At 49.8% G+C, this 27,862-nt stretch overlaps 1 protein-coding gene across 18 annotated transcripts in view; it reads left to right on the top strand.

Moving 5' to 3' along the window:
- The window catches only part of nfixb (nuclear factor I/Xb), a 124,477-nt gene that overhangs the window by 66,029 nt on the left and 30,586 nt on the right, over positions 1–27,862 (top strand). Inside the window, exon 3 of one of the 18 annotated variants that reach the window (XM_053850809.1) lies at positions 681–26,723. The exons of the other annotated variants lie outside the window; for them this stretch is intronic. Within the exon in view, the coding sequence (XP_053706784.1) occupies positions 681–700 (20 nt within the window). The 3' untranslated portion in view covers positions 701–26,723. Of the gene's footprint in view, positions 1–680; positions 26,724–27,862 lie in introns of those variants that run through there. 18 annotated transcript variants of the gene reach the window in all.

The following is a 27,862-nucleotide window of genomic DNA, read 5'->3' as shown; positions in this document are numbered from 1 at the left end:
TCGCAGATGCAGGTGTCAAGGCACGTCGCTGTTCCACCACACCCCCTCCTCCCGCCCCCCCAGCTCCCTTCAACATCTGTTTCCAGTGAGGACCAAGAAAGGGGGGCCTCCAGCTCTTAAAATTAATTAGCGCATTACCGAATGCTGGAGCTGGAAGAGGCCGCGCTGGACTCCAGCGCTGCTCTCGCCCCCCCCCCACCTTCCTCCTCCACCAGTCTCAGGGGGCCGCGGGGGTGAAGGGAGTTTATCACAGTACCAATTAGAGTAGGAAGTGAGGTCGCTGACCTCCTGTCAAGCCTCATCAGCTCCCGTGTCACCGAACAGAGGCCATGCCACCGCAGGAGGGACGGCCTGGTGCTGGAGCGCTGCCGCTGCGGTTTCCTCCGCCGCCCGACCCATGCAGCCTCAGTTAGGTGCAGAACTTTGAAGAGTCTTCATCACCTTTCAGCTGCTCCCTCTGGTGGCCGCTGCTCACCATCGAACCTCTTTTACCACCCAACAAAACCGCTTGTCTCTTGGTCGGCCGCCTCTCTCCCGGCCCTGGACTTCAGAAGGTCCTGTCACGCTGTCATGTGACAGCTAGAGTGTGGTGGTCCTCAGACGGCAGCGTCATGCTAACAAACCTTTCCTCTGTTTTCCTTCCATGTTGCTGCCGCCTGATCTGTTGCCAACTTCAACAGGTAAGAACATAAACGTCTAATATTGTGGTGTGCAGGGCTGCATGAATGAAATATGTGTCGCATGAGAAATGGAAGTGTGAATTTGAGTTCATTATTTCATGAAAAAGAACCATCAATGTTTTTCAAACACTGTAGTCAATATTAAATGAGAACTTATAAGTTAAACAAAAAAAAATGAGAGAAGATAAGGACTACAAAACAGGCCATTTTACAGAAATAAAATAAAAAATCTGCTATTATGACTGTCCAATAATAAATAACGGTTTAGTTAGTTTCATATTTTTTTGTTTAGTCAAGGAAAATGTAAACATTTTTTATGATGTGGCAGATTCACAGCTTTTGATTTTGCATTTCATTGACTCAAAGTTGGGTCTTGGCACTCCAGTTTCCTCCCACTCCCCTGAAACATTTCGTGTCTCTGCCTGTGTGTCCTGTAATGGAGCGCTTTCCAGTGTGTCCCCGCCTCAGATCCAATCCACAGGTGGCCCTGGTTAGCTGGGAGTGGAGTGTGTGGCTGGGGTTTGGTCCTCCCATGTTGTGAATCCTGTTTCCAGCCGGTGGTTCTGAGTGCTGTGTGATCTCATGAAGTGTTACAAGCAGTGCGAAGCTTCTCTGCTCTTGGAGCGACTCCCTCTCATTGTCTTGTGTTTGGCTCCTCCTCTCCGTCTGTCAGGAGGCTGCAACACCTTCATTTGTTCTGGGCTTCCCCCCGACCCGCCTTGCTCCCGTCTTGCTCATCTGTCTCTCCGCCTCCTCCACCTCTGCCCTCACATCTCTTACCTCTCTGTCTGGCATCACTCCTCCTCCCTCCTGCTTATCTCGCCCGTCTCCTGATCTGCCGTTTCCCCCTCCTCTTCCTCTTCGCCTGTGTTTACCTTCATCGCTCCACCAGATGGTTCGTGTTAGAATTCGACGTTTGACAGCTTTTATGTGTTTTTTTCCCCCGTGATATTATTCTAACATTGATGGGATCGTTCGGAGCACGAGGAGCGTGGGAGGGAGGCGAGGAAATGAAAGTATGGAACCCCCTGATGGATTAGAAGCAATTACTCCATCAAGGGAAGCAGCCGTCGGCGGGAAGCTTTTGGTCGGCTTCCCTGCGATGCTCCCCGTTACTCCTGCGAAGCCCCCATATTCCCAAACAGCGGCTCGTGTTACGTCTGTCAGGGCGACTCCCTCTGTCGAGCCGGGAGCGGGCCCCACTTGCCAAATAGAATTACTTGTTTGCTTGTGTTTTCTTAAAAAATCTGTCAGAATGGGGGAAAACACAGGCGAGTCAGAGCTGCAGGGGAAAGGGACCACTCCCAGCAGTCGGTGCTCGTCCCTGGATGAGCGCTCGGGTGGCGTCCAGACCCTCTGCTGAAGTGAAAATCCACGATCTGGAACATCCTTGTATGAGTTCAGCCATTCGCAAACCACTTCTTTCTGGACTCTTCCAGTCCAGACGTTCAGTTTTATCTGTGGGCAGGAACGGCACGCTGCAAGGGTCAAGGGCACTCGAGGTGACCTGTGATCTGGCAGGGGATTATTTTAATACCCAATTTTAATCCGAGAACATGTCTTTCATGATGATTATCCTGCCTTCATTTGAGTCCGGACCACATTCGTCCGTCAATCAATTAGTCAAATTCAAATTAGAGTGGAAGAAAAGGGATGACTGTTTGAGAGTCCTTCAGCAGGAGTCGAGGCGTCGTGAGTGATCCGGCTCCTGACAGGCGAGGGCCCCTGTACTGACTCCAGGTGTCTCCGTCAGGAGCAACACTCTCACCTGTCTTTCATGAAGTTATGTTTTGAAGACGACTGGGAAAGTTGCTTGGATATTGACAAGTGGGCTTTTTGCCTGAAAACTCTACTATTGAAATTGACGGTAGGAAGCTCTTGGTGGCAACATCAAACCGGTTGGACTCCTGACCTTTGCCACATGGCTTGGCAACATGAAAAAACCAAACGACGCAGCAACTTGTGCGGCATGCCACGGGCTGCATCGATGAAACAACAGCAATGTATCATGGAAAATATCAACCATTTCCTCCCACGACTAAAATGGTTCCCCGTCTGTTTTGAGCCGTATGACCTCGGCTCTCTGACCCCCGGGTCCTGGAGCCTCCACACTCTGTGTTGCTTCTGTTTTCTGACCAAGATGGAACAAAACCTCACCATGTATCATGGCAGGAGCCTTGAACACAGATCTGTCACCTGCTCCATCAAGTTCCACTGCACTTTGCCAAGACGTCGGCCAATAACACGCCACTTGAGCGGCGTCGCAGCTCCAGAAACAGAGCGAGCAGAGGCCCTTTATTCATGGCTTCTACTGTATCTCTCCGCGGGTCGGACTGGGCCTCCCTCCCGTCTCCTCCCTCCGTCCCTCCTTAAGTCGCTCCCTCCCCACAGAACTGCAAACAATAAAGCCTCTGTTACATTTGACTTCCTCACGTGTTTCCCTTCCTCCCTCCTTCTCCAGTTCTGCCTCACTTCTTCCTCTCCACCTCTCATTCGGTTCCTCCCTCGTCCCTTCAGGCTGTTTTCTATCTGGGCCCAGCGCTCACCCGCTCTTCCTGCCTCCTAACCGTTTGCACGGCTAGTGACATTAGCGCTGATGGCTGCGCCGCCGCAGCGGCAGTGACACGGGGACAGCAAACAGATGTTGTCCTAATCTCCCCGTAATGAGATTGCTCCCTCATTCCTGCGTCTGTGTGCGAGCGGTTGTCTTCAGAGGGGGCTGTTGACTGGGAGTCAATAAAGCAGACCAGTGGCGGGTCAGACAGGTTGCTGTGTCAGGAAGTGTTTGCTTTGCTGGAAAGACGGTGGGTGAAGCGCAGTCCTGGGAGCCGCCTGGATCCTGCCTGCGCTGGATGATGCTTGTCTCTCGCATGTGCTAAATCGATTCAGTTGTTTTTTGAAAGAAAAAAAGAAGAATCCAGACTCAGGTTTTTACGAACACGTGGAGCAAATTTGCTCTTTACTGTAACCTGCGTAAGCTGGAAGGAATGTATTTGATCGCAGGTTATGAAAAATGATTTCATTTTTTCAGACTTCAAACTTCCGTTTCTCACACGTCTGGTTTTGAAACATGTTTTGTCGCCATATTTCGTCCTAATCTCCAATGAGGAAAGGATCGGCGACACACAGGAAGCGCTTTTATCTGATGGCCTTTTGCGAGCCAATTAGCTTAGAGTGCAGCTAAGTACAGCTAATTCTACGGATTAGCTTTGTCGCTCTGACCGCTTAGCAAATTCACTGCATCCGTTTAGTGAAGTTGGATTCTCTCAGTGACATCCAGGGATGCTACGCTGTGTTTTACCCACAGTGCACTTTGGGCAGTCAAGACAAAACAGGCGGCGAGAGAGAAGCTTTACCTGAGCGAGTGCCCGCGTGATTGTTGACATCCTCGACCGTCTGGGGCGGTCACATGATCAGGCTGCGCTGCGCTTCGGTTTCCCTCCGGTTTACTGTTCAGGTCCGGTCACACTTGGCTCAGTGGCCGCAACTTGAAACGGGCCGTAACCGAGACACGCCGGCGAATTCACGCTCCTTTTTCATGCGAGCACACACACGCGGGACGGAGGTTAGCGGGTACGTTCTCCGCTCAGAATGACATCACCCTGCTGCAGGCTGAACAAAGCAGACAGGGAGCTGAGTGGAGCGCGAGTCAGGGATCCCATGTGAAAATCCCTCTCAAGAGGTTCAGTGTCGGGCTGGGGAGACAGGGAGGCTTGTATCACTGGATCTGAGGAGTATGTCCAGTTTTGAGGAGGACTCCTTTGTCTGGGTCTGGTGGACCCCCTTCTGTTCACTCTTTATTTACTTGTTGTGTCACAGTTGTTGCTCCCTCTAGAGACGCACAACTTAATACATGGTCCTACGGTGAGTGCTGCTGAAACCTCTAGCACCAACACTGGGAACTGGGTTGCACTTCTTTATGGTTTGGTCCTTCATATTCCAACCCTTTTTTCTTTTCACCCGACCGATGAGTCTCTTCTTTCTGCCTCCGTCCTTATACCGGCTATAAGGTCCTCACACCATCCTTTAGGGGCCTGTGAGCTCCAGCGAGGGGGAATTAGCCTCAGATAATCATCTCCTTCTGGGCTACAACCACTTAAAGCACCAGGCCTGTTTTACACTCCATTTACCAGGAGGAGAGGGGAGCGACTTGCCTCAGCGCCCCCTTTGCTCTGAAGCCACGCAGCCTTGGCCCAAAACCCTGAGAGGAGCCTTCCCAAACACGCCCCCCCGGCCCTCTCTCAAATTAACACCTGAAGTCAGGCCCACGTCCGTCAGCTGCGCCGGCGCTGCAGCTGCGGCTGATGTTTATTTTCTGCCACTGGCCTGCGAGGAAAGTGTGTTTCGGCAGGACCCCTTCCTGCGCCCCCAGTTCTCCGGCCTCCTGCGCTCCAGCTGCTATTGTGTGCCAAATCTCTCTTTCCGCCTGGTTTTGTCTGCAAGTTGACTCTCCACGGTTGAGAACGGGGCCTCTATAGATGAGAAGCGCGGCGCTTATTCAACACACGCCGTTGAGTGGCAGAGCGGTTACCACAGGCACAGCACCGACGGAGCAGGAGGAGTAAGATCTCCGCTGGGCGGGCGGAGCCACACGAACACAGGGCTCTGTCCGGCCGCAGATCAGCCAGCGTGCGTATGTACATATACACACAGGACTCGCCGGCGTGTCCGGAGCCTGTGTGGCCCGGCGCAGGAAATGTGTGAGCCATGAAGGCATGTGTTTATGCTGGCTGCAGTCGCCCATCACCAGCCAGAGGGAGAACAGACACCGCGCTGCGTCTCTCACCTCCAGACTCCCTCTGTTCAGTTTCCCTCCAAGAAAGAAAGGCTGCCACTCCAGCCGCCGACTCCTTTGCCATACATTTACTCTCCTCTTTACTCAGAGTCTGCTAAACAGTGGGGCTGTAACGAAATAGTGAGCTCGAATAAAACCTCTATTTAAAAAAGTATATGTCAACAAATGGAGACAAGAATTTGATGTGACCTCGTGGCTGAACGAAGAATGAAAACAAATGTTACACGAATTTCCTGAAAGCTCAAGTCTGGCTTAAACTAAATGAGTCTGGCCTCCATTTTAACACCAGGACTCCTTTGAGGATTTGTACTTCATGGAAGTCCACTGGAGTAAAGTTGGTTGGACTTAACTTCATTACATTTTACTGTGAACCACAGAACAAATTAGCACAAAACCGCCTCCAGTCACATGACATCTTGGGAGTAATGTTAGTTTTGCGAGGTCTTGTGACTCACATTGAAGATAATAAGAATAATCTGTTTTTAAGGTGGATAGATTTGGATAACATGTCTATAAAATTTGCTGCAGGATAAAATAAAAGAATTGAGATGTGTATTGACCACTGTATTTGAACTCTGGCTGTTGAAAGTTCACTCGAGAACAAGACCTCATGAATCCGTCTGTTTTAGGACTTTTGGCATTTTGTCCACTTGAGGCCACCATAGCGCCACCTGACAGTGTTGTCACAGTTCATTCTTTCTCAGTTTCTTCCTCCCTTCCTCCTTCTGGGGTTCTTCTTCAACTTGGTCCGGGGCATTGAGGGCAAAACGCTGACCTCTACAGTGTGATGAATCGTGGTCTCTTGTGGTGAAACGTTTAAATTCAATGCTATGAAAGTGGGCCGGCCTCGGGGTCTACTTATCTTTTGTGTTTGTTTAGCGCATTAGCGTTTAGCTCGGTTCACAGAAACTGAAAATAAGTTTCTCCCCCAGCTTCTGCTATTCAAATGGCCTTGATGGATGTGACTAGGAGATAAAGCCCTGAGACATTTTGATCAAACTCGTCGTCTTCTCACCTCACTAATAATACAAAAACAAACACAGACCAGCTCGGAGGACTTGGCTCGGTGAGGTTGGCTGGGCCCCTGAGTCAACAGTTCCTAAATCATCGGGACTATTTTTCCGCAACAGTTGGACGTGTACAGTTTATGGAGAGTAAAAATTCTTGTCTCACAGCTGAATGGATCTCTGCTCTTGGACATTTACAATAGCCATGTTCACGTCGTCCAAGTTCCCGGCAGCGATGCTGGCGGTAGCGCCCGGCGTCGTGGTGGATGTTTGTTGGACCTGCCTTGATGGATGTGTTCTGCGTGAAGCCGAGCAGAAAAATGGTGTTTATATGAGGTGAGAGAGAGGAGGAGGGATGGCAGTGACACACTTGGGCTGCGGAGGAATGGCGTTTTAATGCCGGCCGCATCAGTCTTCCCCGTCACTCTCATAAGCCAGGAGCTTATTGTTGCCTGTTTATCACGGCCCATGTGAGACGGGAGTTTGAGCTTCGTTCCTGGCGCTTCAGCGCCGGCTCTTGAAAGGAAGTCAAGCTCTCCTGAATGTGACTTCAGTGTTGGAGTCACATCAGGAAAGCATTACATGGGTGGTGTTTTCTTTGTCTGACAACTGAGCGCTTGCAACCGACTGGAGAAATTACTTTAGAAGCCTTTTTTTGTTTGTCTTTTGCCGACCCATGCCAGGTCTGGGACCAGGCAGAGGAGCCCAGAAGTCTCCCTGGATCTGTGCCCGAGCACTGGTGGGGAAGTGCTGAGGCGGGCCCAGGCCAAAACCACCCTGATATTATTGACAAATACTCCTTCAAAGCAGGGCTGCGCCGATCGATCGGCCAACCGATTTATCGGCACCGATATGGGTGATTTTTTTCAAGGAAAATGACAACCGAATTGCAGTCTGCGCCATGTACACCCATGGACTTGGCCTCCGCGGTAAACCTAGGCACTGCCTGAAATCACCGCACTGAATTCGCGCGCTACCTAGAGGCTAATAAGCTAAAGCTAACGGGAGCCAAGTGCAAGTGAAACCAATGCTATGGGAGTCCATTCTTTTGGATTAGCAGCCGTGTTCTGCTGTTGAAGACTGGAGCTTTGAGCGGCTAATACACACCCGGACCCCAGAAACTCCTGGTCATGTTGCCGACGAAAAGAGGAGAGATCTGTCAGGTTATGAGGCAGCAATCCAGTATCTACCAGGTGAAGTTTACTTTGTGGGTTTGATCTTTTCACAGCTCATTGAAAAGGGAGTAAAAGTCATTTTATGTGAAACACTTCTACATTCTTTATTTATTTTGCTTGAAAAGTTGCAATGTTCTCTGTAAAGTGACTTTAGTGTGTCATTTAGTTGTGAAAAAAATATTGGTAAATTTCGGTTTCGGCCTCTTGGGCTTTCAAAAAAACCAAATCTGCCTCGGTATGGGCCCCAACTTCAAAGCTAACGGTAGCTCTGACTCGATGCTATCCCCACTAGCACACAGCTGATGTGAAAACTGCTCCACGCTGCACGCCTGACAGAGATATGGGATCGGAGCTGGCTGTGCCGGCGCAGGTTCAGTGCTCCGGCCGCGGCGGTCAATGTCAGTGGGGTGGCGGAGGCTCAGTCCCAGCGAGCGTGTAGATCCTGGTGATTGAGTGACTGAGCGCTTAATGTTTCAGGCAGCGAACAGCCCAAACAAGTTAATCCTCCACCACCGCTAACCCCTCCATCCCCTCGCTAACTCCGCCGGCCGGCCGGCAGCACATTTAAAGGGCAGGGCTTTAAAAAAAAAAAAGAAAAATCTCCTTAATGATTTAATCAGAGGAGATATTCATCTGCCCGCTGCCGCCAGCGCTGGGTCCATGTGAGCGGGAGACTTGGTGATTATGGAGCTGGATTAAAAGACGATGTTGTGCTTTTCTGATTGGGGACAGAGTTTGAGCCGGAGGTCAGGGAAGCTTGTTGGGAATGGGATGATCCTTTATAGGAAGAGGAGATTCCATTAGAGTGCATGACATGCATGTGACCAAATATAGTAGTATATTCAGTTAAGATGCTGAGCTTCTCTCTGACTGCACATGTGCTCAGGTGTTTAGGAGACCAAGTCAGAGAGGCTGGATGGAGATGGTTTGGACATGTACAGAGGAGAGAGAGAGAGCCAGTACATTGGTAGATGAAGATGTTGAGGTTGGAACTGTAGAAGGTGGAGAGGAAGGCCACAGAGGTGGTGAAGGAGGACATGAGGTTTGTAGGTTTGAGAGAAGAGGAAGCAGAGGACAGTGGGAGATGGAGGAGGATGATCTACTGTGGCCACCCTTGAAGGGAGAAGCCCAAAGGAAAAGAAGATTCTATATTCAGTTATTCTTTAAAGCAATGGTCCACGTCCCTGGAGAATCACATGCACCATGGACGTACCATGTCGGAGAATAGAATCTAGAGTAGATGGGGCCGTAGGGAACCAGATCTTGCAGCTCTAGTCTGAGTCTCTGGTGGGTGAATGAGCTCCATGATGTGTCACTGAATTGAACTCGACCCATTTATCGATGGAGACTGTTACTAAAAACAGGACGTCATGATGTGCTTGAGTCTGTGGGATCTCCACTGACTCCAGGGATGTTTGAAGGCAGCGTGGAATATCTTGAATTTGCCACCTGTGTTTCTTCACAGAGGTTGATCTTGGCTTTTAAAGTTTGCTGACTGGGCTATTTTTGACTGGAGTCGTCGCAACCCTCCTTCCTTCCTCCTGCGAGCCCATTCTCCTCCTGCGGTTCTTCTTTAACTCGCTCCGGTTAAATGAAGGAGACAGAAATGTTTGGGGGGGGGGGCAGACCACCACCTTCCCCGGGGTTGAGGGATGCAAATGAGGAGGAAAAAGAGTCCGAGGAGAACTGAGAGAGAGCTGAGATGGAGCTCCTCAGCTCCTGCAAATGGCAGTAACATTCAGGAGCCTGGTGAAAACATTAGCTCCAGAGCTCATTTGTTCTCCTCAGCGTTCTCCTTTCTTGTTTTCCGTTTTGTCCTTACGATCCCAGTGAGCTTGCCGAGGCACTCGGGGTAATAAATTTTCCTTCGCCGCGCGAGCGCTCGCTTGCATCACCTGGGGAGCTTTGAATCAGCGTTGGTGCCTGAGACCTCTGTGGCCCCAGCAGCGCTGAGAAACAGTCTGATCTAATTCCTTCTTTTAATAAGTTGCTGCTGATGGTTTCAACATTGTCTTACTCTTTTTACATGATACTCGGCGGCCTATGGTTTCGTACGGAATCATGGAAGGTGGAATCTTTTTGTCTTTAACTCGGAACGTCGGCAAATTTGATATAATGCGGCTTGTGCGACTGACATTTTATCCATGAATTGGAGCCTCAAATGTGCCTTTTGGTGGTGGTCTTGTAGCCCCTCCCATCAATATACAAGTCCGACTTTCACATTGCACATGGAAATACGTTTTATTAAACACAGAAACACAATTGTTTTGCCTCAGGTCTTAGCTTGAGAGGTGTCAGGGAAGCCGTGAACTGATAGAGATGAGCAGTTGGACACCCTGTATTTCCCATCATTCGTGCCCTTATAGTTCCCGGGTCCTCGTGGCATCGTACTGGTTTCCATGAGATGAGAAGCGTGTTTCTCACAGATAATTTCGCTGAATTTCATTGGATTTTCCGGCTTCTCATGCCTTCGCGGACGTTCGCGACTTTGCGAAATCTCACGGTTATTCACATCTCACAAGTCGCAACACTCCTGCTTCACCGGTTGACCCGGCGTGGAAGGGCGCTGCTATTGGTGGGATGTGAAAACTTGACCCTGAAAATGCAGGAAGTGGAGTTTCATGGGGTTCAAATTCCAAAATTTCTCAGGGGTTGAAGTCATGTAGTGTGACCAAACTGTGTCTCACAATCCAGGTGTGCCCCCTGGTGGACACTTTGGACAGGGACATAAAGAGACTAGTCACGGTCTAATGAGGTCTAATAACCTTCAGTAATGTGTGTGTGACCTGATGCAGTGTGTGTGTTCCTCGGTCTGAGCCCATGTCTGCGGTGATCACATGACAAACCTGATATCAGCTGTGTTTTGGAACGATGATCTGCAGATGTGTCTTCAACTTCCTTCAGCCAGGTCGGTGTTATCAGTGGTCCTCATAAGACAACATGATTTGTTGGTTGAAGGCGCCCATGTTAGCTCCATGTTAGCAACCGTTAGCTTGGCTGCTAAATGAGTCGGGGCACACGCCGGTGATCCGGAGCACGACTCGTTGTGTTCAAGTCATTGATGTACAGTGTAGTTTGATCTCTGCTTGAACTATTGATAATAGCCTACAATAACCCAGAATTTGAGTGGTTTTGTTTCACACAAACAAGCGAACAGCTTGTCTCGCCACTCATAAAACACTTCCTGTAACACTGGGTTCCATTATTTCTATCCCTGAAAACGACACGCAGGCTATTAAATCTGGATCACAAAGCCGGTGAAGTGGCCCCGATCACCGTCCTCCCCACACACACACACACACCGTATCCCTGTCCGTCATGAGCTGGATGAATAGATGCCGTATTATCTGCTCGAAAATCTGTAACAAGAGACCAGATGGCGCAAATGGCTTATTCCCGTCCATATTTTTAGCGCTACACCTGTTCGTATCGGCGGCAGAGATTTATTTTCAGGAAGTTATTGAGGGTTGCGCAGCCGGGATTTGTAGTTGGTGTGTGATGAATGAAAGTGAGAGCATGAACGTCTCACCTGTCGCTGACTGCCTGTCCACGCCTCGACGTAGCTGACGTCCGCGGCTCAGCGTTTTTCTACCGTGGTCTGCCGCGCAATATCCACGCTGATATGAGGGTGTTATCGGTGGCTCAGAGCAGCGCTGCAACTTTGATGGAGGATTACTCAGCGCTGATCTTCAGGATGGCCAACCTGACCACTGAAGGGCCAGTGTTGGGAGCCTTCTTTGAGTCTTTTCTCTGCTTATCTGTGGGGGCCCAGATGGGAACAGATCCCTCCCCTGATCGTGGCCTCGGCGAAGACGGAGGAAGAGACACGGTGAAGGTCGTCCCTCGCGTCTTTCCTTTCCTTAATTTGCGATAAGTGAAATCACATGTTGGCTTCCACTGCGGGACACAAGGACAACGTGAGAGAAGGGGCTCCAGAGGATGAGGGGAGGTCGGGCCAGACGCAGCGTGGAATATTTCAGTCCAAGCCTCAATGTACTCTTCGAGTATTGTCTGTGTTTTGACATTTCAGTTGAGCTCTTCTCTGCCCTGCTCAGACGCTGGGGTTTCCCACAGCAGCCAGTTCAGTCAGCGTAGGACAGTTCCATTTTAACACCAAACTCAGTATGCCGTGGAAGTGAAGTATCATCGGACAGTGTGTTGTCGTGTTTACTGGGGATCATAACCTCTAAATCTTCTTCTCACCCTCAACATCAGAGTTTTCCGATCCCTTTTCTCTCCTGTGTTCTCACGTACACATGTATTTCATGTGGAGCCATCGTGGTGACGTGGTCCTGTGAACCTCTGGGTTTCACAGCCAGCCTCACCTTGGGCTTGGAAGCTGTCTCAAAGACGCCCTGAGAAGAGCTGTGATCTGTGGTGAGTGGCTGTTGCTCACGGCTGCCGTCAGGCAACTGAACGTCGAAGAGCCACTTCATCTTTCCAGCGGGAGCCATTCTGGTACCGAGCTCCTCTTAAGGCTGATCGTGTCACGGCTCCAGAGTGAGCTGTTTGCTGCTGCGGTGGTTAAACAAGTTTTCCTCTCTCCATTACACCTCCAACTCACTCACTTCGCTCTCACAGCTGCCATTGTGGCAGCGACGCGCCAAGGCTCTGGCTTTGATCCACAACTTTGGCGAGTGAAAGTGCCATCGCTGCTGAGGATAAACAGTCTTGAAAAGGAAAAACGGAGATGTTTTTCACGTCAGTGAGACAATGGAGGTGCGAGAACTTGGGTTTCAAGGTGAGCCTCCACTTGAATGATTCACCTGAAGCAACTGGAGCGTCGTCGTCGTCATGAAGTCCCTCTTTTCGACTTTTCCCTTTTAACTGTCAGTGGTAACATCATCACTACACTGCTTTTAAAACACTGTGTATTCATTTTTATGGGAAAGCCTAGTGTAATGCCGGTGTTATGACGGGGAGAATGGAATATCCTTGCTTCCACCTCTTGCCCTTTGACCTTGCTTGCACTCCTTGTCCGAAGCGTGGGCGACCATGTTGACTATCCGTGGCTTCCTCACGCCACACCCACGAGCAGCGCCGGCCTGGACACAGCGCCGGCTGTTGCCGACCGGCCGGGTCTTGGCCAGCTGCCAGCGAGGCAGACAGCGTGAGCCCCGATGCGAGCAGCATGTAGCTGGAGCTCCTTCAACCTGCGCTTCCTGCCGGGGCGAGGTCTAATCCCGTCCCCAGTGTGGGCCGTGATGCAGCTTTGATTTCATTATGATGTTTAATGGGCATAGCAACAGACTGGGTGACACGCTCACGTGGCTTTGTGGCTCCCTGTTTGGGGGATCGTCCCGGGGGGGCGCTCGCTCTCACAAACTATTATTTTATGATTCTCAGCGCTGGTGTCTGGAGCGCCGGCTACGTATCGTGTTAACAATTAATTAGCCTTTTGTTTGCCGTCAGAAATATGTGGAAGGAGGGGGCTGAGAAGACGACGCTTGTCACATGACCGCATGTCGACGGATTAAAGGATTTGCCTCTGAACATTTGCAATCACAGTCAAGAGTCGGGGCGCCTATATGGCCCCGGGAGGTGGCGCAGCGTGAAGCTCCCTTCTCACAACAAGTCCTGACGCCTGGTTACGTCTGGAGAGGTCTTGCATCATGCCGCCTGCACAGGCAGGAAAACATGAGAGAAAATGGCGGGTCCCTGCTCTTAAACGGGACCGACGTGTCCCCCCGTCTCACTCTTGTACTACATGTATTTTTGCATCGCAAATATGGCGTTTTTGGTTTGCTTTCGCCATTCAAATGTAGCTATCATGCCAAGGATATTTCCAGAAACTAAACAATATCTGTATATTTGCATATTTTTTAGAGGCAGTATTGACTGGGCTTGTTGTTTTAATCGATTTCGGTTTTCTCCAGTGATCCAGGACTTTCTGTCGGCCGCCGCAGAGCATAGCTACGGTCTCTTTTATGGTAGTCCCCTCCCCCTCTACTGTTTCCGACAACCTTCGCCTTTCCTTCAAATTTCCATTCCTCCTCTCCCTTCACTGTAAAAGTCAAAAATCCATCTCCCCGTGTGTTTTTTTTTCCAATTGCAATTACAGTAATATGTAACATCAGGCGCGGTGAGATTTAGGGCTTTACCTTGCATAACCCCTGGATTTAGCTGCAGGGTTTTAAGGCCTCGCTGAGCCGCTGAGCTGGGGGCAGTCGGGCCTCTTCAAAATACTTTCAAATGGCTGAAATCCCCTAAGGGCCAATGAGAATACGAGGATAGCGAGGCTCGCCCTAGCAAGTATCATTATTTTTCTATTACCATGGAGCCTTATCCTTTTACAGTACCAGCCGCTCCGGTCAGCTGGATCGTGGACACGGGTCAGTTCAGACTTTGCTGTCTGTTCAACGGAAGATGCAGTTTGTTCACATGACTCCGTTGCAGGACCCGTGTGGTGACGTCCATGTAGCTCAAGAAGAGCAAACATGTTGGTCGCGCTACAGGTCAAGTTGGATCACTCTTAAGACAGGTTTCTTTGGTGGATCTGGTGGTCTTTCATCCAGGGTCCACCTGTAGTTGGGATTCGATTCACAGCAAGATTATTCTGCCCTTGAGCTCAAGTCTGGATCTGAAGCGTCAACTCAGGTTTCCTCCCACAGTCCAGAAGGATATAGATGTGAATCTATGACTTCAGTGCATCAAGGTTTTGGTGACCAGGGTTTCCGCTACATGTAAAACAACGGCAGCAGAAGTATTTAAATAAAGTGGAACTAAGGAAACAAGCGGAACGCAGCCACATAATAACTAAAGAAACGCCTCCGCAGCTCGCAGAACAGAAGTCTTGCAGTCGGCCGGTCATATGAGGAGACGGACCGGCTGAGGACGGCTGCAGATCGGATTAAGAAAGAGTGTTTTTAGTACGTCAAAACTGTCTGTCAGGTCACTTCTTGATCCTCCTAGTTTCACAAATCCTGGAGGAGACCCTGGTGGTTGTCTCTAGGCCTGCTGTGATGTCCTGGCAGTGAGGCCTCTGCGCACCTGCCTTTGACCCCTGCTAGCTGGGACAGGACCCGGCATGACTGGCAGAACAAACTGTTTTGTCCCGGATGTTACGGAGCGTCCGTCTCCCTCACAGCACCTGTCTCACCCACCCTTCCTCTCACTCCTCTCCAAATAACACTGGGATTTTGTTCAAGTTCCCGTACATGAACGCATCTCTGGCTCAGGCTGGGCAGTAGGTTGCTGGTTGCATTCCCTCGGCGGGGATTTGAATCTCACGTCCCCGCGTTTTCCCGCACGAGCCAGTCAGATGGGACCGAGAGACGTCGTTCCCAATAATCTGATTCATTTTATTTGGAATAAAAGAAGTGAGTTAGGTAAAGTCAGGGAAAGTCTAGAATGAGACTTGAGTTACAGGAAATGAATGTAGTGTTGCCTCAGCTCCTGGAAGCCCTGTTGTTGGCACTTGCTGGAGCGTTTTTATAGGTGACATTTTATTTGATATGATATTAAACTGGAACAGGCACGGCCGGATCAGGGGGCCGGCTTTGGCCCGGACTCACCACACCAACCAAAGCCTGGCTTTTATTCCTCCTCTCTGCCGGCCAAACTTACAGGCCGTAAATTTGAAATAATGAACTGCCTGGCCGAACTTGAGTGAGCGGGGGAAATGTTGGAAACCTGGTTTGACCTGTTGAAAGGGACTGAGCGGGGAAAACATGCAGCGATAGCCGAGTGAGGAAAAGCAGACGAAGGGGCGTGTGACGCGAGGACGCGGCCCGCTGGAGCGGATGAGCATCTGCAGGCGACGCGCCGGTCGCCGGGGTTAATGTTGGCTCCCTAATAGAAAAGTCTCCAGCGTCTTAGGGCATTTTTTAATTTCTCCTCTGCTCTGGTCCTGAGCCGCGGGAGGGCGGGGGTTTAAGATGTAAAGCTGCAGGGATTAGACCTGCATGAGGGGAAGACATCGGGCGGAGGATGAGCTGCAGGGTTGGTCCTCACTTTCAGATGGTCAGCGAGGAGCTTTCCGTCAAGTGGTGCACACGCAACGGTGGCATGAGCTGATTAAATGGAGGGATGGGCAAAGCGTTTTGGCCCAAACCGATGTTGTTCAGCTGCTTCAGATGGGAAGTCCAATGGTTCAGGCTGTGCTAAATGACCTGGAAAGTTCTGTCATGCAGCGACTTTTTAGGCTTTTTACGCCACAATAAAAGTTCAATGACCCCATTTATGCACGTGTGAAAGCCCGACTCATGTTTAGACCTCCTCTTCTTATGAAGTTTTCACTCGCAGGCTGGGCCTCTTTTTACTGGTCTTCCTGAGTTTCACCAGGCTTTACAACGGCGCTGCAGCGGCGAAGCAGGGGAAGACACGGCGAGGAAGCCGGGAGGGAGCCGTATTTTACTGACGTGTGGCTTTTTCTCCGCAACACTCTGGCGTTCACATTGGCTTTGTCTTGTTGACTCTGCCTGTCATCTCTTCCTCCGTGCCTCCCATTGTCTTGGTTACCCTGCCGTCCTTGTTTGGATTCTTCCAAGCCGCAAATGTACGTCTTTCTCCACTGATCCTCCATTCTTCCTGCAGCAGTTTGTTCAGGCCACGTGGCCGAGAGAAAACTCTGCTGCCAGTGTTTGTGGAGCTGCCCGGCATCTTGAAGTGATACACGTTACAAGTATTCCAAAACATCTTTTTTCACTGATCACTTTACGGAGCAAGAGAGAGAGAGAAGGACGGATAAAGTTTTCCGACAACTCTTCCATCTGATCGACATACTTGAACGGCCCCGTCTCACTCGCATGCCGTCGCACACTGATGTTTGCCAGTGGATGATACCGAATTCAGTCCTCAATTCTGAGGTGTTTCTGGAGTAAAAAAAAACTTTCCGTCTCAGAGAATGCGTGCGATCGGAAGCTCTCTACACAATGTCATTGCTGAGGTTGCATTCATTGTCGGTGCCATCCGTGCCGAAGTTACCGTGACTGAAATGCTCCGCCCGTTTAAAGCCCTTTATGTGCCAAGTGAGGCATTATTACCAGTTAAAGGAGCGCCATCCTGTGGCCAACCTCCATCTCTCTGTCAGGTGCTGCGCTGCCCAGGCCGCCAGGATATGCCGCAGATGGTGCAACATGTGTCTCAACTGAACGTCTAAGGCATCAACTTGATGAACTTTCGAATGTCAAAACTTGATGTCGTGTTGACTTGAACAGGAACTAGATGTCTTTTACAGCCCAGGGTAGCAATGGGCGATAAGGTATTGTACACCATTTACCACCAAAACCGATCCCCACAATGAGAGTTTTGCGCCTCACGCTAGAGTTGATACACACAAACACGCAGTGTTTTACGCGAATATGACGAGACCATGACTGGACGCTTTGCTCTTCTGCTGACGCCTGACACCGACGAGTGGTGGAGGACTTCAGCTTCAGCGTTGCTTCCAACATGTTTTTAATTCAAGAAGTAATGTCATTGGTCGATGCAGCATCTCTGGCTCAGTGTTGGGTTTGTCAGATGGAGTGGTCCCCATAAGGCTGTCTGACTTGGATCATATCAACAGTGACGGTTTATTATTCATGTTTATTATGGGGTCAGAGGTTTTGTCAGAGGTGGTGTTGAAATCATACATGGAAACTGGTTTAGTGTGGAAGATAAGTTTGTTCTTCTGGAGTGGAGGCATCAACCAGTGCTTCACCAGCTGCTGGCTGAACCAGCAACGCCATGTTTAGTCGGGTTGTTCCTGTGGCGCATGGAAAAACACTCTGTCTCTGCTGCAGCAGACGTGAGTATCGAGCAACGTGTGAGCGCACTCTGCTCAGCGGGATCCTCGCGTCCATACCGACGCGTTTGGCTCGGCGTCCAGATGGTTGGGGGATTATTACGTTCAGTTTAGGTCAAGAGGGTTGAAAGTAAGCAAATTACATTTCAAATTCTATCCCTGGAATATTTAAGCTATTAGGTATCATGGTTTGGGATCAAACATGTCGCTCTGGATTTAGCAGCGACGCCGCCCGAGCAGCTTCTCCTTCTGTCCGGCGAAGACGCGCTTCAGTGGGCAGGTTTGTCGATGGATCTGAGAGCTAGATCACTGCCAAATGTCCCGGCGCCGCGGCTGCCCTCAGCAACACGTTGTGGGCTTCAGCTTATGTTGAGTGGAAACTGGTTGCAGCCTCTCAAGCATCCAACACAGTGGCATGCGATTTTATGGCTCCTGCTTTGGCATAAATACACAGGTGAAGTTGGTTCAGACGTTCATCAGATAATAATAACAATAACATGAGCAGTAAGTTATGATGACACATTGTTATCGGTCTCAGATGGAAGGAAACATCACGTCCTGTTTCTGTGTTTCAAAATAAAAGCCAGTAAAAGCAATATTTTTTTAAGAGTGTGATTCAAATTTGTGCAAGCATTTTAGAAATCCTCATATCTACGGAAGGATCTTCTCCAAAGTAAGTCACAGGGATTGGACCCCACAACCTCCTGCAGAACAGAACTCACTGGCCAGACTGAATCTTTCTGTTGCGCAGTGTGTTGCTAACCAAACAGCGCTGTGCCATGGGAAGATCGCGTCCAGAGAGGGGCGTGTCAACTCGTCTGAGATCAGGGAACGTTTCATGATGGAATGGAGGTGGTCTGTTCCTCTGTCTGTCAAGAGCTTCTGGAAAGGGACTCAGTTGGCCTTGTGGGACTCGTTGCGTTGGGAAAGCCTGGGCATCCTCTTGTTTTGGTGTGTAGAGCCGTGCGTGTTGGACGCGCTCCACTTCTATCATCTGCGTCTCAATTCATCATCTCCAACCTGTCACACGAAGCAGCTCAGACTCTCTGGGAAACTTTGTCTTCCGACTATAACTCATTTGTCTTCGTAACGAAAAAATGCTTTCAGTGTGACAGAGCACCTGTAAATGTGTGTGCGGTGTAAACCCTGACACTGGGCAGAGCAGAACACACAAATGTAGGCCCCGGCTCCACCTGATCTGAGCCGGAGCCCCGGGATGCACAGGGGCGAGCGGAGAATCCATTTATGCGAGTGGCTCCCTCTTCCCCTCACTGGCACTCCATCATCTCACCCCTCTCCTCTGTTTTTCATAAACCTCTGGCTGAGCGAAGGCCAGCGATCCCAGAGGCGAAAGGCGAGACATTTCTGAGCCCCTGCCAAACAGATGCGGGCTCCTCTGGGCGGCCCCGGGACCTGAAGATCCTCTCTGTAGCCTGCTGCAGCCGCGGGCGACGCAGGGGCGGTTGCGCGCACGTCTCTTCAGGCAATGAAGACCCAGTCTCCAGAGCGCTCCTTAAACTAACTGCCGCCTCAGAGTTGCGAAGCTTCTTGGAAAACACCTCGGCGTGCCAAGCGTTATTGAAGCCCGGGGTGGTGAAAGTCCACCCTCCTGACGGTTGGAAGGATTCATCTCTCTCGTCATGAGAGGGCTGTGAGCTGTTGTCTCAGTGATTTATGTGGAGGTTCACCTGTCAGGACAGCGTCACCATCGCTCGACGGGAACGCTTGGTTTTTACGCCACATAGAGTTTTATGCAGCTTTGAAAAGACAGAGTTCTGAAATATGTGTTGTCACTGAACAAGGCTTTATGAACAAAGACATATAAAAATAATAATAAAGAGTTTACATAGTGTTGCATTCACTGCCTCAGGTTCAGTTGGAATGTTTGAGATGTTCTGGGCTCATCCAAGGTCTTGGAATTAAAACAAGATCCACTCTTTTATTAAAAATAAGTGTATTGTTTTCAAATGGAGTATTAAATATTTTATTTCACAACATACTTTTTAATTTAATTTCTCATCTAGGACCCAGCTGTTCTCCCCTCTTTTGATCTATTTAGAACATTTCACTCCGTTCTTTTCATGTTATTCACTTAAAAAAAATAATACATTTTATGATCATTTTTTTTATCACTTCTATTCAATATTTCATTTCGTATTAAGTACATTTTGTTCCAACTTCAATTACACTGTTTAAAAAAAAGCTTCTTCCGAGCATATGATCTCAAATATCGTATATATTTAGAAGTATCTTTATTGTTATGGTGTATTTTGTCTTCCGTTCCGTGTGGTGATCTAGTTCAAGCCGGTTATGATCGGCGTACCGAGGCTCGCCCCAGATGTGACCTCCGCACTTCTGCTCCATGAGGTCACTTTACAGATGAGGATTTATGGCGGACTGATATTCTGTGTATGGATTTGACCCAATTCTGTCCTGACTTTATTGCGCTCCCATGATCCCGCTCCTCCACTGCTGCTTCCCCGTCCCTGCGCGTCTCTCTCTAAAGGGATTTGAAGTGAAGCGGCAGATCATACGGCGGAGGTTAGCGATGCTTATTGATGATTCTGTTTTTGTGGCCGAGGTAAGGAGTGGGTAAGTGGATTCCCCGCGCTGTAATCTGCGATCCTGCGGCTGATTCTGATGAGCGGGAGGAAGGACGCTTTAGAGCTTTCATGTGGGTTAATAAGTTAATAGATGGATTGATAGAATAAATCTCTATTATCAGCTCGACCATGGGAGAGCACGAGTGGAGCCGCAAGCTGGACGAAGTAGGCTAATCCGCCGTGGCGGACATGCAGAGTATGTTTTTTTATTGAAGGTTTCATGCTGGGACTCTCCGTGTCGGCTGAGGTACAGAGGGCCAGTCGTGCGCCTGCTCACCGGTCGGAACCACAGATGTCGTACAGAGGAGGCTGTCTGTGGCCTGGTATCAAAGGGTGTTGTCCTTCCTCGAGGTGGAGCCTGGTCCGAGCAAACGCCCCAGGTGTCTGCCACTCCGTCAAATGGCTTCAGTCTTCTTCTGAGGTTCTTTTCACTTGTCACAGACTCCGTCAGTGATATCGCTACATGGAGCCGCTTCATGTTCTTGACCTCATTTTGTTCTTGGATCGACTCAGTCGGCCTTTTTTAAACAGAAAGTATCTTGTATGCCATGAGTCCAACATCGAGGTAAGATCCGTCCAGAAGTCAAAACCAGAGCGACGAGTCCTCGAGTCACACAGACTGCCTCCTTTGGTGGTTCCATATGTCGTGTATCCAGCATCCTTGGTTATAGTGACTCGTTCAGGTGTGTTGGACTCTGTCACAATAAATGGATTCAAGCAGAGGCTTGGGTTTCAGAAATCCCATGCTCCGACTGTGACTCCTCTCCTGCATCACGTGTCATGCCATAGTGACAACTCAGCGGGAATATAGTCTTTCTAAACCAGACATGGGCAAAGTGCGTCCCGGGGGCCATAAGTGGTCCTTTGCCTCTGTTTTTGTGGCCCTCATGAGGTCAGACTACAACTATACAATATCCTGTTTCCGTTTTAGCCAGTGCTTGTTAGTAAATACAACACATTCATGACTACATGCTGTATTTTCCTCAAAAACTTTACATCTTTGATGTTTGGTCCATTGTTTTATTATGATTTCTATTCAAACAAAATGAATGATTTTTATAGGGTTCATATATGCCATATTTACACCTCTTGATATCCTTGTTTTCATTGAAGCTTTTATGGTTCATTTCCTCCTCATTACTTTTATAGATTTTTTTCCATGGGAAATTGAACTACCCACCTCTCTTCTAAACAGATCTTATTCTGGATTTTTTTGAGTCCAGAGTCCCAATCCCAAACACATAGCACACAAGTGTGAGTCAGCATCAAGAGTGAGGACTCACATTAAGGACCGTTGCTTCCATGGCGTACGCTCCGTTGAGTTCCGGCTCTGGATGTTCTGTCAGGAAGTGGAGCGTCTCTGTGGCAGTCGCCCACAGGCTGATCGAGCTTCTAGCTAGTGTCCTGCCTGTGATCCCTCTGGAGCCCGGCCGAGCGCTTTTTAGCGTCTGTTGGACTCATGGCTGGGCCCTGAACTCCACCTCCGATTGTAATGAGCGTGTTACCCGCAGCATTTGTTTGCTCACCTTATCAGCGGCGGAGATAAAGGCAGCTTTGGAAGAGACGGCAGCCGCAGCCTCACACAGCTGTGCAGGGAGCCAACGAGACTTGGGCCGGGGTCACCTCGGGACAACTGCGCCGGGCCGACGACCTCCAGACAGCTGGTGGTCAGAGGTCGCCTTTCGATCCCTGCCCTCATTTGTCTGACACTTTTTTTTCCTTCACGCATCGGCGTGTGTGCACACGCCTCTGCAGCCTGAATACATCAGTCCTCCTTTCCTGCCGATGCTGTGCAGGTTTGGACGGAGACGCTTCTTCTCCTCTGGTTTGGGACAAGCCCCTGCCATCCAGGGATGATGCAGTGATGCAGGCAGGTGGCCGTCCACCTCTGGCTGCAGCAGGCCCAGCCACATATGAACAACAGCCAGGCTTATTCGCAAAATGACCGGTCCAATATCACATTTATCCTCATTGGCATGGAACGCCGGTGCACTTTTACGCTGCCGCTCATCGGACTCTAATTCATTAGCACAAATCGGCATTTATGCAGAGCACACATTATTTTTACTGGCCTTCTTTATGTGTTTGCGCGGACTTTTATGACCCTCGTAAAACACCCTCTCCGAGCCCCAGATAGATTTGAGCACAGTCATTCACATAGTTCTCAAACCCCAAAGAAAAAAGTGTTTTTCGGGACCCTGTTGTTGGAGACTGCAAACAAAGCTCTGAGACATGTCCTTCTGACCCGTCCTTCTCTCCAGAGGTGGAGGCTGGTCTTCATCCAGCGTGGCACCTGGGAGGCTCTGCGTGGTGGTCTTCCATCACTGTAACTAAGCGCTTTTGGAAAAACTGTTGACCTTAACAGGGACGCTGTTGCAAGATGTCTCAAGCAGCTTATACATCCAGGCTTCAGTACGTAGGACATCATTTTGGTGTGCAGTCACTGGGGTGACAGTGGTAATAAATGTATCTCAGTGGGCGTAGAAGCATGTTTTGGAGGTTGTTCCCTGCTGTATCAGGAGCTTCTTAAAGGAAATTTGGTGTGAAATCGGTGCCTCAGATGTTTGGGCTTCCTCACGACCTTTGAGCACTACGCTAGGCGCCATCCTTGTGCTAATGGCTACAGCCCAGACTCCAGACTTGAGGTGGAGGACCAGCTCAGGCTGGCGTGACTGGAGCGCCAGTGAGAAAGTGCCTCAGAGCTGACAGTGACCGTAATGGTGTCGGGGCCGGTGAATACTGGTGAAGTGCGTGCAAAGGTTAACGCTGTTGCTCCGGACTCCCCTGGTTGTTCTGGTGACGGAGCCCAACAAAGAGTCTGGCTGTGAGTGATGTCCCTGTCAGGACCGCTCCTGCATCACAGCAGGCCTGTTTGCTTTAATAGCCGTGCGCCTGAGATTGATGACGGCGGGAGCCTGTGAGAGCGTCTCCGCACCGGTGCTGCCTCGCCATGGTTTGTTTTGGGGGGAAACTGGTGTGTGTTTGTCTGTGTTTGCTTTTCCTTGCCTCCCCTGTTGAGCCGCCGCGATCGTGTCTGCCCACTGTAAACCCCCCCCAACGCCGCTCCTCTGCTGTGCCAACAAGTCTGTCTTCCTTTCTCATTCCGTTCTTTATTCCCCCCGATCACGTCTTCCTTGGCGAGGACGGCGTTCCCACAGCTCTCACTACACCCAGCCTCGCTCCCCTCCTTCTCTTCCTTTTTCATTCACCTCTTTTTCTTGTCTCTCTTCCCATCTTCCCCCCTTTTTCTCGACCCCTCCCTCCACATTCCCCTGGCATCACATGACCGCTCCGGTCCACTCGTGCCCACCTGATAAAGGCCGCCTGGTTCGCATTAAGCTTCATGTACACAAGTCGTCTGTGGGCGCGCTCACTTGTGCCAGTTGGTCCTGAATGTTTTTCACCTCGTGTTTATTGTGCGTGTCAACAGGCCAGCTGTGACTGCATGATATCATGGGGCTCGGTCTGCGGATATAAGCCGGAATGTGCAAACCGGAGAGAACGTAAATAAACTAATGATCCGCTGCTCGGTATTTTTAGCAGGCTGGAAACTCACGCATCCCATAATATGAAAGTCCGTGTGCTGCTTGTGTAAGCCACAAGTACTTTGCTCATTGACTGAACTTTTGACCAGATAGATCCTGAACAAACACTCTCTGAGTCACAGATCGCTTTTGCACGTGTTGCGATCCCTGCCGTCTCTGCTCACACATGCCATCTGCTGGCCAAGGTGAAGAGGTGCATCAGGCGAGGAGAGCGTGTGTTGGCTACATGTCTTTATAGGCTTGAATCTGGGGAGGCAGGAGGGCGAGCTACCCTGAGAACAGGCAGCACCCCCCTCCCTCCCTCCACCCCCCGCACATCACAGCTCTTCAGCATAGGCACAGATAAAAGATAAAAGAAACAGAGCAGAGGGGCGAGCGAAAGAGGGGAGGGGTGCACATGGGCATCCCGCCAGCCCCTCTCTCTCCTACACACACACACACACACTGGAATATTTCTACCCCCTGCCCTGGTCTCTCTCCCATGGTTGATTCCCTTTAGGCCCCTCTCACCCCTTCTCACCCCCTGGCTCCGCGGCTCAGTGTGGCATTGGCACAGAGAGGGCGCAGGCGGCACACAGACGGCCGCGCAGATGGGCGACGGGCAACGCAGGGCTGCCTCCCCACACCTGCTCCTCGCTGGCACCGAGTCCGAGCGGCCGTGCTCCCACACTTACAAATTTAAAAAAAGCCCACACAGATGTGCATCGCCTCCCGTCAGTTGAGGGAACTTCCAGTCCCAGGAAACACACGTGCGCGAACACTCTCTTCACTCGCAGAAGACGGCGCTGCCCACACGCTGTCAGTCAGATGTTGGCATGCTTATCTGCCACTCGCCGCCCCGGTCCTCGTGCACACGTCACACATGTGGAGACAAAACACGGCCCCCCCGCCCCCCACAAGGCCTGTATTTATAGCTGCACTCCCACACGTTCGCGGCACCAGTGCGGTGAATCACACCGCCCCGCGTTGTGTTGTAACACGGAGTTGCATTCCAGACATTCACCCGACTGCACCAGTGTCACTCCGCCGCTGAGCACAACAATAACGGGATTGTGCGACTCGGACAGATGTTTGACTGCGGCTCGCTTGACAAGTGAGTTCATGTGGTGACGCGCTCGCCGTCCAGGCCTGTTGTTCAAGCGAGCCACCTCTGTGATGCCTGCAGCGCTGGGCATCTTGGGAACTCCACACTGCTCCAATACAAACCTTGGTCAACACACTTCAACAGAAGTCAAGTGGATCTGATTTAGTTCCTCTTCCTTGAGCCTCATTGGTGGCTGCCTCTCTCCTAACCTCCTACATTCTTCTTCATCTTTGACTCTTGTGACTGTGACTCCTCCATGGCAGTAGCCGCGAGAGCGCCGCCCTCCTGCTGCCGCTCTGACGTCACGCTCGCTTCCTCTAAATTGGCCTTTAAAAACTGCGGCGGAGTGAAGGCCTTCCGATCGCCGGCCCTGGGAAGTGGAGGAGCACGCGGCAGCTATTTTGACACCAGCGCTGTCGCGGTGCTCTGCCAGAAAGTGCCGGTTTAATTGGTAGGGTGGGGAGATTGAGGCCGAATAAACCTCCCCAGAATAGCGACGGGAAAATCCGTCCTAAAACAGAACCCGCCGTCCCCAAAGTCTTGACTTGGAATCAGCTGTTGTTGTCGTCAGTTACTGGAGCTGAAGACGGTTGTTTCAGGTAATGTGCTGATGTAGCATTGCTGCTAACGGCTAACGTACGAAGATCTACCCTTACTTTTCAAACCACGTTACCGTCACTGATCACATGCTTCCGTACTTAACGTTGGTATTTCTGTTCACAATTTATCCAAAAGGGGGAGCAGCCCACATTCAAACGTTCATGACAACAGCAAACTCCAAAACCAACATGGCGATTGATCATGTAGCTCTTGCGCAAAAGAGGTCTGCAACTGCTTTAGCACACACAACCATGGTGCTAACATAACAACAAGTGGAGTTGAGGTTATGGTATCATGCTTTCTATTGTCCTTGCTAACTGAAAGATTAACCTCAGCTAACTTAAGGCCAGATTTAAGCTAACTGTAAGGCAAAGATAAGCTAACTGTAAGAGTATGATAAGCTAACTTAAGGCCAAGCTTAAGCTAACTGTAAGGCTAAGATAGGCTAACTGTAAGGCTAAGCTAAGCTAACTTAAGGCCAAGCTTAAGCTAACTGTAAGGCTAAGATGCAGCAGCTCTGCTTTCTGCGACTCCCCACTACTGCGCCCATTCTCCAAACATTCCCTGGTGCCAACACCTGTGGATGTGCTAGAACCATTGCAACACGTGTCTGAGCTGGAGTTGATGTGTTGGACTCTGTTGAAAACTTGGTCATGCTGGGGTCATGACCTCATGCAACAGGTTAGTGCAGGCACCTTCAGAACTCCTGCTTTTAAGGCCCTTGTCTCATGAAACCTTCCTCACTGAGAGTGAAGCGCTCGCAGTGTTGGAACCCTCAGCTGCAGTGCAGCTCTCAGTGAAAAGGGCAACGTCCACAGAAGCCCCAGCAGGAACCAACATGTTGCACTAGCAGTGCGAGTTCTGTCAAACATCAGGAGCAGGGAGAAGGTCCTGACTGGTTCAAACAGCGCCCCCTAGAGAATACTTTACACAGGAAACTCCTGCAACCTTTGACCACCTCTGCATGTTTCATAAAACAATTCTAATTTAGTTTTTCTTTTAATATATGTGTTAAGATGCCTGTTTTATAACAGTACTACCCTGGTATTTTTTTATTCTTGGTATGAATAAAATACATAGACGTTGATCCTTGTTCATATTTTCCATCTTATTTTCTGCTCTTCTTTGTCACACATTTCATTTGCTCTGTCACCTTGTAATTTCTGATCCACTTGAGACGAGCACTCTTCTGGGGGAAGTCTATTTTATGGTCCTCCGTCAGAAGCGCTGTTCCGGTTTGCTGCCTGCCGCTTGAAAGGAGTGAGCGACTGAGGCGAAAGAGAACGACAGGAGATGTGAAGGAGGTGGTGAGGAGGAGGAGGAGAAGATGATGAAGGCAAAAAAGAGCTCGATACCAAGTGCAATAAAAGAGCCGAGCGAACATCTGTGTGAGATAGCCGCGGGGATTAGGAGGGTTTGGAACATTTTAAGCGCATTAAAGATTAAAAAAAAGGTCAGAATGTTTAGCAACACACTGATAAACCTCTTAAGTGAAACCCAATTGGGGAGGCTGGTTCTTTATCCAGAGGCTGGTGGGTGGGAGCCGAGGGGCGGGGGGTGGGGGTGGGGGGGTCGGATCAGGGAGTGGTTAGAGGGGTGACACTTAAACACACTTCAGAATATGAACGGCGGCTACTTCTGCCAAAGTGCTGCCATGTTTGTCGCTTCCCTTTCTCCTAGATGGGGTGCAGTGTTAGACAAAAATATCTATTAAATATGTTAAAATGAGGAAGAAACATTTAAGAGCGAGTTAGTTCAGCGCGTTTTATTTTAGTACGCTTTGATTCAGTATTAAATATTAATGGCATTATTTAAAGTAGGATGCATTTTGTTATTGTAGGCTGGTTTTGGATCAGGGGTCTTAAAAGTAGAAATGCAAAAGACAAATAAATCTTATATGATAAAATAACCACCTTGACAAATGCTTTAAACTATTTAATAACAAAAATATCATATTATTAAGAAATAACAAGTAAAATAAGATGAGAAAGCTTTGGAATTTAAAATTAAAAGATAAAATATGGACTGAAGAATTTTATTTACGTAATGAAGAGATGAGATGTAAAATGATAATGTGAGAAATAACAACAATAATGTGATTTTAATGGTAAATATTATTATGATAGAATTTTCAAGGGAAATTTAAGGGTGATTTATGATGATAATCCTTGCGAGTCAGGAACTGCAGCCATGACTGAGCATGAAAAGCGAAGCTTGTAGCCACAGTGAGGCCTGTCCTTCTTCTTCTGGAGCGACGGATGAGCACAGTGTGAAAGACGAGATGAAGAGACGGCGGTGTCGGCGGGAGGAAGAGGCCCCTGTCATTTGACTGTGAAGCCGGCCATGGCTACACAGGGGGCGGAGACTGAGAGATTAAGGGGTCACGGCGCGGGCCGCCGGCCAAATCTGTGAACTAGCATGTATTTATATCGTGTACTGGGTCGTGTTCTCGCATATGATTACGCCGCTCGCCAGCCGCGGTTGATGTCACTCTACAGCAGTTTAGAATTACGACTCAATAAAGAGCATGGACCACGGAAACCACCGGATCTTACATTATGTGCCGTGCCGCCTGGATGAGCTCATCTCTTAAATGCACTCGCAGGCTTGAGAACAAACTCTATAGAGACAGGAACGTACTGCAGG

Source organism: Synchiropus splendidus, chromosome 19 (genome assembly GCF_027744825.2).
Source record: "Synchiropus splendidus isolate RoL2022-P1 chromosome 19, RoL_Sspl_1.0, whole genome shotgun sequence".
NCBI lineage: Eukaryota > Metazoa > Chordata > Actinopteri > Syngnathiformes > Callionymidae > Synchiropus > Synchiropus splendidus.
The sequence above is the reverse complement of the archived record's forward strand: the minus strand, read 5'-3'. Positions and strand labels throughout refer to the sequence as shown.